Source organism: Mus caroli, chromosome 11 (assembly GCF_900094665.2).
Source record: "Mus caroli chromosome 11, CAROLI_EIJ_v1.1, whole genome shotgun sequence".
NCBI classification, from domain to species: Eukaryota; Metazoa; Chordata; class Mammalia; order Rodentia; family Muridae; genus Mus; species Mus caroli.
In genome coordinates, this window is record NC_034580.1 from 53,794,086 (window position 1) to 53,806,275 (window position 12,190).

The window sequence follows — 12,190 nt, forward strand, 5'->3', positions numbered from 1 at the left end:
GATAACTCCAGCTGTGTCAAGTTGACACAAAACCAGCCAGTACAGGCCTTTTATCCCAAAAGGTGTGGCGTTACCAGAAAGAGACCTTGTGAAATAGGAAATGATTGTGAAATAGGAGGCTGATAGCAGAGAGGGTGTCTCCCTCCTGCAGAATGGATGCTCTGTCTTCTGCACGCTTAGGTATCTGTGGCTGTTCAGTGGCTTCTCCTCCATATCCTCACAACACAGGAGCAGGTTTGGGTGTGGGGACACCAGGAAATCGGCAGATAGCTTTTCCCTGTGACCAGTGGGCCTGCAGTGAGCCATCCCTCCACTCACTAGAGTTTGGGAGGGGTTCTTTAGGCCATGCTGGCCTACGTGGTCCTCATGACAAGTTCACTCTTTGGCTCTGGGGCCATGAGTGAGTAGTATCCAGAGGAGAACCAAAGAGATGGGAGGAACCAGGATCTGAGGGGAGAGCAAGCCCAGGCCTATCCCAGGGCCTCCTGGGCTCCACTGCACTCTGACCACACCCAGGGTAGGAAGTCTGGATCATTACCTAACCAGTGGTAGGCTGGGCTGCATGCGGCCAGAGCTCGAGGCCTTTGCCAGAGTGTGTGTAGGCTGCTGTTGCTTCACAGCTGTTTACAGTAACAGTTTGCTCCTGACTTAAGCATTGAAAATAGGGGCTGGCAAGATGGCTCAGGCGGTTAAAAGAGTGCACTGCTTCTCCAGATTTTCGGAGTTCAGTTCCCAGCACTCAGGTTCTGAGCAGCTCAGGGCTGCCTGTAACTCCAGCTGTAAGGGGATCTGACCTGTCTGGCCTCTACAGGCCTGGCCACTTAAGTGCACGTTCCACTTGCTGACACTAATAAACATTTTTGGTTTTTTAAGTGAGAAAATGGCTGGGAGTGGTTTCTTAGCATGCACAAGGTCCAGGGTTCCAGGAGAAAACGCTGGAAAGACTCAGGCAGAGCTTGGAACAGAGCCTGGAGGGTGTACGTGATGGGGTGGGGGGCGGAGTGAGGGGTACGCCTGACGTTTCCAGAGTAAGGCAGCCTCTGGGATAGGCCTGTGGCTTATCCGGCAGCCCTGACGAGGGCTGAGCCCCGCAGGAAGCTAGGTGTCACCCCTCCTTCCTCAGCTTACTTCAGGGTCTCCCCAGCACCTTGTTCAGGCCTGGAGTTGATGAGGTCTGGGTTGGTAAAAAAGACCCAGAGGAGACCAGCACGTATAGGGATGCTTACTATTCTGTGATACACAAACCTGCAAAAGCGTGGAAAAGGAAACCGGACCAGATCCGACCTAGGAAAATACAGTCAGACCACGAGGGACTCTGAGGGAAGCTGCTGCGGGAAGCCATATCTAGTTTGACCTCCCATGGTGCATTCCCCACTCTGTGTTACCGACAACTATGGTCCAAGGCCCTGGATGCTGTCCAAGCTCAAGGCATGTCTAGTAAGGGCCATTTCCTGGCTCAAAGGTGCCTCCCTTCTGGGTGTGTTTCCAGAAGGAGGAGCAGGAGCTCTCTCATCCCATCCAGAGCGCCTTACTCTCATGTCCCAGTCACCTTCCAAACAGTCTAGCCCACCACCTGGTGGAATCTTGGGAGACAGGCTCAAGCCTTAGCCTCAGACATGCTGTGAGCCCTTGTGACCACAAATGGAAAGAAGAGGAGGGGACACTGTCTTGAAGGGAGAAAAGCTGGGTCCTCAGTGCCAGCTTGGTAGGTGTGTCCTATTGACAGAGCCTGGACATGCCCACTGAGCAAAGAACAAACTGTCACTGCAGAGGTGAGCAGGGCTGGCTTGGGGCCATGGGGCTGAGAACCAAAAATGAGAAACCTCAACTATGCTAGTCTATGAATTTGGGAAAGGGGAGGGGTGCTAGAAGGGATACTGCCAAATCAGGAGAATCCCTGCCAGTTGGGGGGCGTTTTATCTACCATTGTCTGGACAGATTTCATTTGGTCCAATGGGAAGGTTGGGATAGGAGGTCAGAAGGGGAAAGGCAGACTTCTGGGTCTGGTCCCCACCTATAGGGCCTGATGCCTCTTGGGATTCTCATGGCACCACCCGGTCTCCATCCCACCAGGGGAGGCTGGAGAAGTCACTGGAGCACCTACGGAAACAAATGGAGGACGCAATGCTGTTCCAAGCCCAGGCTGAGGAAACCTGCGCCTTGTGGCAGGCAGGTGCTGGGTCTCAGGTGAAGGAGGGAGTGTGGAGTCAGTGGCTGGTGGCCAGACTAGCCTCACTAAGACACTCCAGCCAGAATGTGTGTGTGTGTGTGTGTCTGTGTGTATGTGTGTAATATAGGATACCTAAGTTGGATTCTGTCTTGCATACCTGTCCTATGTCCTGGTATGCTTGAGTTCAGGGTTACAGAGAGAGCAGATGTGGGGATTCCCAAGAATAGATTTGGACTGATGTCAGGAACAGGCTAGGTACAAGGAGGTCTCCAGGAGTAGCATTTAGGAGTCGGGGAGGTATTTGACATTGGGGTAGATTTAATCTGTCTAGCTGTGGGATGGCATCCTTGTCTAGCTGACACCTGGGGCTGGGCTTGGAGCCTGTGTGACAGATGCTGAGTGTGACTGGTCCCAGGAATAGCTCTTGGGTCTGGGTAGCCAAGGGTGGGTGGTAGGCTGGAGGTCTGAGGGCTCAGGGGGTGGTGGGTTTGGATTGGGCAGCTCCAGGTGACAGGTTAGATGTGCTGTCAGATATTGGGGTCTAGGGAGCTTCGGGTGGTATATTCTGTGTACAGCCTAGAGTGGTGGATTTGGGGGTGTGAGTGTTCCGAGCGCTCGGCGGTCTAGCATCAGGTTTCCCCCTCAGCTGTCCCTCCTGTGCCCTGCAGAAGATGGTGGAGAGCCAGCGGCAGAACGTGCTGGGCGAGTTTGAGAGGCTGCGCCGACTGCTGGCAGAGGAGGAGCAGCAGCTGCTGCAGAAGCTGGAGGAGGAAGAGCTGGAGGTTCTGCCGCGCCTGCGCGAAGGCGCTGCCAGGCTTGGCCAGCAAAGCACGCAGCTGGCAGCCCTCATCTCGGAGCTTGAGAGCCGCTGCCAGCTGCCAGCCCTGGGTTTACTGCAGGTGAGTGGACTGGATGGAATGTCCTGGAGGTCCCCAGGGGGAACATGGCGTGTGTAGCCCTACCCCCAAGCCCACTGCTTCCTCTTCAGACACACAGGCTCTGTGTCTGCCTGCTGTCGGGCTGCCAGGGGACTTGCAGTACATCCCCAAGTCCCAGCAGCCACTTGCATGCCTTGACTATGGCCATGCTGCCACCTAATGAGTCACACCGTGCTTTATGGGGGGAGGGGAACAGACAGACAGAAAAGGTGCAGACAAAGAATTCAGAATGAGAAAGCATTTGTTCATAACAGACTCAAGTCTGCAGAGAGCATGTCCTCGCCATCTCTCTCGTAAACTCCACAGCAGCTAAGACGGGCGCCCCAAAACACATGTTCTTTGTTGCCCATGAAGATGGGTGCCAGCCCCAAGGCTCCCAGCGGGCATGCTCCAGTTCCTTGGCTAAAAGGCTGCAGTGTTGTGTGTCTGCTGCGCACATCCTCTGCTTGCCTTCCGTCACGACTAGCTGACCTGAGATGCTGAATATTTGGAACATGCTGTTAGCTAGCTGCTGAGCAGCGAGGGGCTAATGAGAAGGGTAAGTGTCTTGTGTTCAGCCCACATGTTGGTCATTTCACTTTAAATCGACAGTTGGTTGAGTCTGCAGGTGCAAAGTGAGGGCGTTCACTGAGGCGGACCACGTAAGCAGTCCCTGAGGCAGCTTCCCGTTTTCTCAAGCTGACCACAGTTGCTGTCCTCAGTGGGCACAGCCACGTGCATGTGGCTCAACCTGTGTGCTGTAGGGGGAGGGGCAGGATAGGACTTGTTTTGCTCGAGGGATCTTTAAGTACCCATCCTTGTTCCCGGACCCCTGAGAGCTCTCAGTAGGGCTTCCAGTCCAACCCTTTCAGCTGTGATGTACACTCTGTGCTCTGCACTAGCCTGGGATGGTCAGGCCTATTTGTAGGGTGTAGGGTCCTTTTCTCTTCTAACAGTGTATGACAGGGGAGTTGTGGTCAAACAACAGCTTCTGAGAGAGACTCTCAGGACCCTCAGGACAAATGACCTCAACCTCAGGAAAGTGTTCCTCATAACCCCTCATGGTAGGGGGTAAACTTTGATGTGCATCGGAGGGAAACATTCAAATTGTAGCTGGGCCCTTAGCTCTCAGCACCTACCTCTTCTCTCTCTCTCTCTCTCTCTCTCTCTCTCTCTCTCTCTCTCCCTCCCTCCCTCCCTCCCTCCCTCCCTCCCTCCCTCTTTCCCCTCCCCTCTTAGAATTATCCCCAAGATGTGAGCTCCAGCCCCTCTCTTCCCTAGATCTTGGCTTCTCTTCATGTCCCCCAAACCAGAACACTTGGGTCCCCCTATACTCTGTCTCAGGGTAGTCTAGATGACCGTGAAACATGGCTCTTAGTTCTAGGGCCCTTCAGCAGGCTCAGGGCCTCAGTCTCCCAGTTTGACCAGTGAGCATTGATGAAATTCAGGGGTAACTGCTGAGAGATCACATAGAGGCTGTGGGGTCCACTGGTCCCTTCCTTAGGGGCTCAGCTATGCGTTGCCCTCCCCCACGCCCCAGTGCTAACTATCTGGTATAGATCCGGGGTTCTGAGGCTGACCTCAGCCTTTCATGCAGGACAGAGACAGATGCTAGGTACACAGAAGGGACTTCCTCACTGGGAAGAGACACCTAGGGACTTCAGCCTTTCCAGGGATGTCATAGTTAGAGCCTGACAGCCAGAAATAGCTCTGTGAGCTCCTGGAAGGAGGACTGGGAGCAGGGCGGCGGGGGGGGGGGGGGGGGGGGGTCAGAGATGAGTGAAGACAGAAGCCCGTGTCAGGAAAGCAGAGTCTCTGGCAGCCAGGAAGTGAGGAGACTCCCTAGCACTAGAGTGCTGAGAGTGTTTGTGTGTTTAACTGACAGCTAATAAGCATGGGTATTTTATTTCTGGGGCACAGTGTGATGTTTCTCCGTGTGTGTACAGCCTCTGCACTGATTAAATCAGGGTCACTGACGAGCCTCTCGCCTGGTCTTTTTGCCCTTTTTTTGAGTGCTGAGCCCATTCAAATCTCAGTTGTAAGAGGTCTCACGAGGCCCTACCCCTCTCTGAAGATGTATATGCATTGCTCTGTGTTGCTAAGGAAGGGATCACACTGGGCTTTTGAGTGATGTCCCCTGATCAGATGCCCATACTCTTGTACGCAACTCAAGGGACTTACTGATAAGACAGTAAATAGGAAAAAACAAACTGTCTTGTGGTGCATCAGATATGATAGGGTACAGAATGTTAGCCATGGTCAGTCTCCTGGGCTATAGGAAAACAAAATGCTGGAAAATCTTAGGAAGAGGGGGTGATTTGGAAATGGGGGTGCAGGGGTCTGCATGAGCACCAGATTTGGATTCATCACTGTGTTTGGGCGTTTCACTCATTTCACGCCACCAGGCTGCCTCGCTGCCACCTGTGTCTGTCCCCACCCTTGTCCCGTGTGCCCCTCACCACTGCCTGCTCCACACCTGCTTCTCTTCCCCCAACCCGGTCCTCACTCTTTCCCAACTCTGTTGGGAGAGCCTCTGCTCCGTGCTGGGTGGATAGACCCATGTCGTGGGGTTAGGAAAGCTGTCCTTGCTTCATTCTGTCCCTGTGAGCTACTGTTGATTGGCTGTGGGGAAAGAGAGAGCCTGAGGGGGGCCACACTCTTATTTACAGGGTCCTTCTGCAAAATCTCCAAGGCCTGGTGTGGTCTCCTGGCCTTCTGGGCAAGTGTCATTGAAAGATGAGGACTGGGGGCATGGACCCATCTATGGATGCTGGTGGCCCCTCTAGGCCGATGTGCTCTACAGCATAGGGCAATTTTCTTTCCTCGACAGATGTGTCTGAGGAGGCCAAGGCGCTCCTGTCACTCCAGCAAGGAAGGCCTTGTGCCATCCTTGCCTCAGGACATGGGATTACTCGTACCCCCAACATACTTGCTTTCAAATGTGTACGGGGCAGATTTGTGCTGCTTTTCCTGCACCGGGCCCTTGCACATGCACCCTCCCAAGTTTTCCAGGGACTTCACCTTTGGCTTCAGAGCCCTTCTTTTTAGCAACTTGAAAATATCCTATCTGCAGAAACGTTCCCCCATGACAGGGACTTGTTATTTGTCATGTCTGTGGCAGAAAGGCCAAGGCTTGTGGGAGCTGGCTGGCTGCATGTGTTGCCTTGATCCACTGATACAGAAAGTTCCCATTGGCTGGGCGCCTTAGACACACAACTTTATTTCCTTATGATTCTAGGGGCCAGAAGGAGAGGACCAGGGTGTCAGTGGGGTTAGTGTGTTAACCTGTTTTGTTGCTGTGGAACACCCAAGGCTGGGGGCCGAAAGTCCAGACAGACTGCTGGCAGCTTGGGTGTGTCATGTTATGGTGATGACATCATACTGTAAGGACATGAACAAGGGAGATTGCTTGGTGATACAGGAGGCTAGAGGAAAAGAAAAGACCAATGTGCTCTTAACTCTCAAAAGAGCTGACCAGGCTCCTGTGAACTGCATTATATTAGTTCCCTCCAAGGATAAGCCCCCCACACTCTATTCTAGATTGCACTTCTTAAAGGCCACACCACCTCTTAACACCTTCACAGGGACCGAATGTCTACACCATATCTAGGAGGACTGTCACCACAAACAAATAGAGGTGGGTGGCTCTCAAGGCCTCTCTCCTGGTTCAGAGACCTCCATCTTCTCCCATGTTCTCACCCGTCACTCCTCTGCATGTCTGTTCTGCAAGTCACCAGTCACAGTTGTCTATCATAGAGACTGCACTAGAGAGACAGAGACTCTGGGGTCTCACCAATCCTGTCATCTGTCCTAGAGGCTGCTCTAGAGAGACAGAGACTCTGGGTGGCAGGAGCTTTTATTTCCTGTCGTGTTGGGCAGGGCTGAGCAGTAGCAGCAGGCAGGGGGAGGCAGCAGCACACGGCACTCAGGTGTCCTTGTGTATAGCTATGCCTTGGACCTTCAGGGGTTACAGTTCTCATGGGCCTAGGAGTGGAGACCCCCTCTGCTGCCCTTGATGCAGGCAGTGCTGCAGCTTCTGAGCAGGCCTGGGCATCAGGATTCCGTGACCCTCATCACAGCCAGGGTTGAGCTCTCTCTGGGCCCAACATCTTACTCAGACCTTTGGCTGTAATGATTTGACATCTCCCAGCATCTCTTGCTGGTGGCCAGGACCTGAGGTTTCTGGTATCTTAAACCCATTTGTGTTTTAGCTGAGTCTCATTGTCCTCTCTCTGTGTCATTCTGCATATTGCCACCCTTCTTCCTTCTCAGTCAGCTGACTGAGCAACATCTACTGTCTCTGTTGCTTCTTTTTAGATCTCACCAGCTCAGCCGGTGTTACCAAATGTGGTGAAAATAGACCACTAGAAGGGAGTCTTTTTTTGACCTGTTGGAATCCTGGAGAAACAGACAGGAGGGTGCCTCTGAACCCACCACATACCACAGGAGCCGAACAGCCATTTGAAGTATTGATTTTTAATATCAGTTAACACCAGTCGCAGCCACCCACTAGGTCACCAGGGGGGGCGTGCAACCCCAGGTTTCTGAAGGCAGAGTCTTAGGGGCTGTTCTCGCTGAGGCCACTCATTCAGGAGCAGTGGGGGTCTGTTGCAGTCTTTGCATAGTTGTGGACCATGTGGAGTGTTGAGATGACATTTGGGTCGTCAGGGCAGCAAGCGGGAGCCCAACAGCTGCCAGTTAGGGAGTAAATGGCTCATCCTTCATCATCTTTGCGAATCTTCAGGAAAATGAATGTTAGAAGTGCTGAGCAATAAGACTTGAAGTGATCAACACTAAGAGTGATTTTTTTTTTAAAGAATTTTACTGGTTCTCTTAAGTTTCATACACCCATGCAGTAGATGGGCATGCCCACTCCGACTCCCCTCCCACTCCCCGGCACACACACACACACACACACCAGCACATGCTTTTGCTACCTTGTCGTCTTCTCTGCCTTACTGTCTTTATTTAGATGGCCCATTGAGTCCAGTTTGTGTTGCCCATATATGCTGGACAATCTGCCAGTAGCCTAATGTGCCCCTCTCCCACTCGTGCCAGACTTTCTGACTGGCTTGGTCTCCTGCGGTAACCACAGCTGCTGTGAGGTCCTAGGTGCCATGTCCAGAAGACAGCATTCCACAGCTCTCCTCTCCATCCTCCCTTTCCCCTCCCGGCTCGTCTGTGGTGGGGGGCATGGTGGGGGTGTGCATGCAGACACGGAAGAGTCACTTAGGGTTGGACACTCAGTGCTCACTTATTCTTGGCACTTGAACTCGTTTTCTGAAGCTCGGAGTTGAGTGCTGCGCCCTGGAGAGAGAAGCTTCTATAGCCAAGGTGAGAGCAGCAGTTATCCACTGATACAATCAGAAACCTTTGGAGGTAGTTTGACAAATGCCTGTTTAACAAAACAACAGTAGTAGATTCCCTTCTGGGCCTGTGGCCTCCCCAGCCTTACCAGGCTTGAATTCCTTCCTCCTGTGGAGCAGGCCTCACACCCAGTGAAAGCAGTTGATTGCCCTGTAGCCTCCATGCCACTGTTGTAGCAGTAGGCACATCTTGGTCAACCTCTGAGTGAGGCTGTTGATGACTTTGGTACTATGGAAGCCAGCCATCAGGGTAGGAATTTCCAGGTCAGTTCAACTTGGTTTTCCTGTGACCTATGACCACTGTGTGCGGAGTCTCCAGCAGGAGGGGCTTTACCTTCTAATTATGGCGGTCAACCAAGAGCAATAGTGAGCCTGTGTTTGGGGGGCAGATGGGGCTTCTCTGTATAGGGATGTATGTAACAGTAATTTTTGACGTCTGGCTCTGTCTGAAATACAGTTCCATTCCAAGGATTAAGGGAGAGAGGGACAGAGCTTGGTCACTGACTGTGAAATACTGTTGTGGATTAGGTAAATAGACACAGAAGGAAGAATGCCAAGGAATGGGGCCAAGCTGGGGCACTTGTGGGACATTGGAGAGGGGGGTGGGGGAAGGGGCAAGAGGACACACTGGGGTCACAGGCTGGACTCCTAGTGAAGATCCTGACCTTACACAGCACGCCCCATCTAGGGGGAGTTCGCATGCCTGTCCTATCCTAAGAGTGACAGTGAGTCTACTTGGGATTCTGTAGACAGAGGAGACAGTGACTCATTGTTTGCTATAAGTGAGAGGAAAAGGCAGAACTTGATCTAGACCTGGTCTCCCCATTCAGGAGATACCGCCACAGGGCTCTAGACCCCTGCAGCATTCCTGTATCTGGGCTATTATCAGACCCACTTGTGTGTGTCTCTGTCACACGGGACTGGAGTGATCTTGGGAGAACCAGGACCAGTAACAAGCCTTAGTACTAAGTGTATACTTTCTTCCCCCTACAGGACATTAAGGACGCCCTGTGCAGGTATGAGCCTGGGCATCTGGGCAGGATGTGGGTGGGGTCCAGCTGCTGGCCCCAGGCATGAAGCTGAGCTGTCCCCTGTAGGGTGCAGGATGTGAAGTTGCAGCCTCCAGCAGTGGTGCCCATGGAGCTGAGGACCGTGTGCCGGGTCCCAGGGCTGGTGGAGACCCTGCGGAGGTTCCGAGGTGGGTGCACAGTCCTGGGAGCCGAGCTGTTGGGAGCCCCAGGACTTAACATCGATCCAGTAGCTTAGAACAGCAGTTCTAGAAACCTCCCTCGGCTTTACACATGATAGCATGTGTGTGTATTTTCCAAGCTAAGCAGTTCTCCATCAGGCCCAGTCCCACAAGACTGACCTACTTGAGATGCTACTTGTGAGACCCAGGGAATGGAATGCCCCTATCTCTGTCTCCCCGCTCTTACTCCAGAGTCCTCTCAACCCTATCTAGTTAATGTTATGTGATTTGCTGGGTGGCTCACAAAATCCAGGAATCCTTTTGCTTAGTTTTAACAGTTTGCTAAGGAAGCTGCAGTTAAGGAAGAGATGGTGGGTAAGCCTGCAGGAAGGCGTGAAGCCCTCCTGCACTCGCTGCGAGGACTGACCTTTGAGGAACTTTTAGGGATGTTCTGTTCTGTGGGCATAGTATGTCAGATGCTTGTCCGCAAACTTGCCCCCTGACTCCTATCTTCTCCCTGGAGCCAATGAATGAGGCTGAAATTCCTTCTGTCCCACAGCTGGTTTATGGTGGCCAGCACCATCCTGAAGCGATCAACAGACCCCACCTGAGCCACCTTAGGAACATAAGTTCAAGTGTGATGTCAGGGGACTCTTAGGATTGGCAAAGCAGATTTTCAGGTCTTCTCTGGAGCCAGGAATGAACTCTGCTGTTAAGTCTTGGTTGTCCGGGGGCTGCTGCCCTTGCTTCTAGACAAAGGTCGACTGTATGTGGACCATGCCAGGCCCAGAGGTAGGTAGACCAGAAATCAGCTGGAACTGTGGTCTGGGAGGAAACAGCACCCTTCCTCCTGAGCAGCTCTGTGTTACCCTGGGAGCCACCAGAATGCTGTGGGGCCTAGGGTACAGCTACAACCCAAACCCACAGTCTTCTGCTGGAGATTGAAAGAAAGAGCAGATGTGGGAAGTGGTCATGGTGTGGGCAGAAGATGATCCGGGGCTACATGAGACCCTTCAAGAAGATAAATGAAAATGCAGTCAGAGTGCCCTGAGATCAGAAGCAGAGATGCAGGGCTGCTTTCTAGGGTTAAGATAGAGCTAGGGGTTCTCTCCCAGGGAAGGGAAGTTCTCCACTGGGGGTACTTACTTAAGCCTGAGGCTCCAACGCCACGTGGACTGCCAGGAAAGGTTTGGCTGATCACTAGAGCAGTAGGGGACTAACTTGGGAGTCTGGTTGACCTCAGGCCTTTATACAGGGGACATAACCCTGGACCCAGACACCGCCAACCCGGAGCTGGTCTTATCTGAGGACCGGAGGAGTGTGCAGCGTGGTGAACAGCGGCAGGCCCTGCCTGACAACCCAGAGCGGTTCGACCCCGGCCCTTGTGTGCTGGGCCAGGAGCGCATTACCTCCGGCCGTCACTACTGGGAGGTGGAAGTCGGGGACCAGACCAGCTGGGCACTCGGCGTGTGTAAAGAAACTGCCAACAGGAAGGAGAAGGGGGAGCTGTCGGCTGGCAATGGGTTCTGGATCCTGGTGTTCCTGGGGAGTTTCTATAATTCCAATGAGCCGGCCTTCTCCCCACTGCGGGACCCTCCCAAGCGTGTGGGGATTTTTCTGGACTATGAAGCTGGCCATCTCTCATTCTACAGTGCCACGGATGGGTCGCTGCTGTTTATCTTCCCTGAGACCCCATTCTCAGGGACACTCCGGCCCCTCTTCTCACCTCTGTCGAGCAGCCCGACCCCTATGACTATCTGCAGGCTGATAGGTGTATCTGGGGACACCCTTGGTCCGCAGTGACCCAAACCTTCTAAGAGAGTCCCTTCACCTCTCCTGGTCCTTTGTCCTGGCCATACAGAGACCCAGGAGCCAGCTGACATCCTGTGCGCATTAGGAGGAGCACACAGTGCCTTTCTGACCACACTTGTGGGAAACACAAGTTCTCCGTCTCAGAGACAGTATGTGTGAGAGTACACTGGGCTGGGCTCTGTCCTCATCCTGGGGATCCTCCCCGCCCCCGATGCCGCTTAAGCTCTCACTAAAGCACTAAGTCCCGTGTGTCACCAGCACCTCAGATTCCGAGTTCCTGGGCTGCCTGCCAAGCATGCCACACGGACCCTGAAGTGATAGGGATTAGGTAGGGAGCCAGCCTCAAGCATCTCTGGATTTGGTCTGATAAACGGGAAGGCCGCTCAGAGTCCTGACCTTGCCGGGTGTGGCTACAAAGAGGACGGCAGCGTGGCCCCAGAGATGAAACAATCTAGTAGGGGCTGAATCCTACAGGAGTATTCACCATTTGTATTCAGCACATAAGGGGCCTAGAAGTAGAACTCAGAAATGACACTTGAACACACCCTTCTGTCCTGAGGCTTGTCTGGTTTTGCCCTCAAAAGGGCTCCCCTGGTGGCTGGCTGTGGTACACTGCCCCTGGTTGCAGACTGAGCTGCACAGGAGCCAGTAGTGACTGCTTTTGTATTAAACTTTGGGAGTTTTATCTTCTATTTATTGAAAGGGAAACATTTAAATAAACTCATTTGAAATCATG

General features: G+C 53.1%; 1 protein-coding gene across 2 annotated transcripts in view; it reads left to right on the plus strand.

Annotated features, from left to right (window-relative positions):
- Positions 1-12,190, plus strand: part of Trim11 (tripartite motif containing 11) — a 13,816-nt gene extending 1,626 nt beyond the window's left edge. The window contains exons 2-6 of one of the 2 annotated variants that reach the window (XM_021178323.2): positions 2,074-2,169; positions 2,839-3,069; positions 9,447-9,469; positions 9,551-9,651; positions 10,886-12,190. In XM_021178323.2, coding sequence (XP_021033982.1) covers positions 2,074-2,169; positions 2,839-3,069; positions 9,447-9,469; positions 9,551-9,651; positions 10,886-11,445 — 1,011 coding nt within the window. In that variant the 3' untranslated portion in view covers positions 11,446-12,190. The remainder of the gene's footprint in view (positions 1-2,073; positions 2,170-2,838; positions 3,070-9,446; positions 9,470-9,550; positions 9,652-10,885) is intronic. The other variant, XM_021178324.2, reaches the window with a different exon arrangement.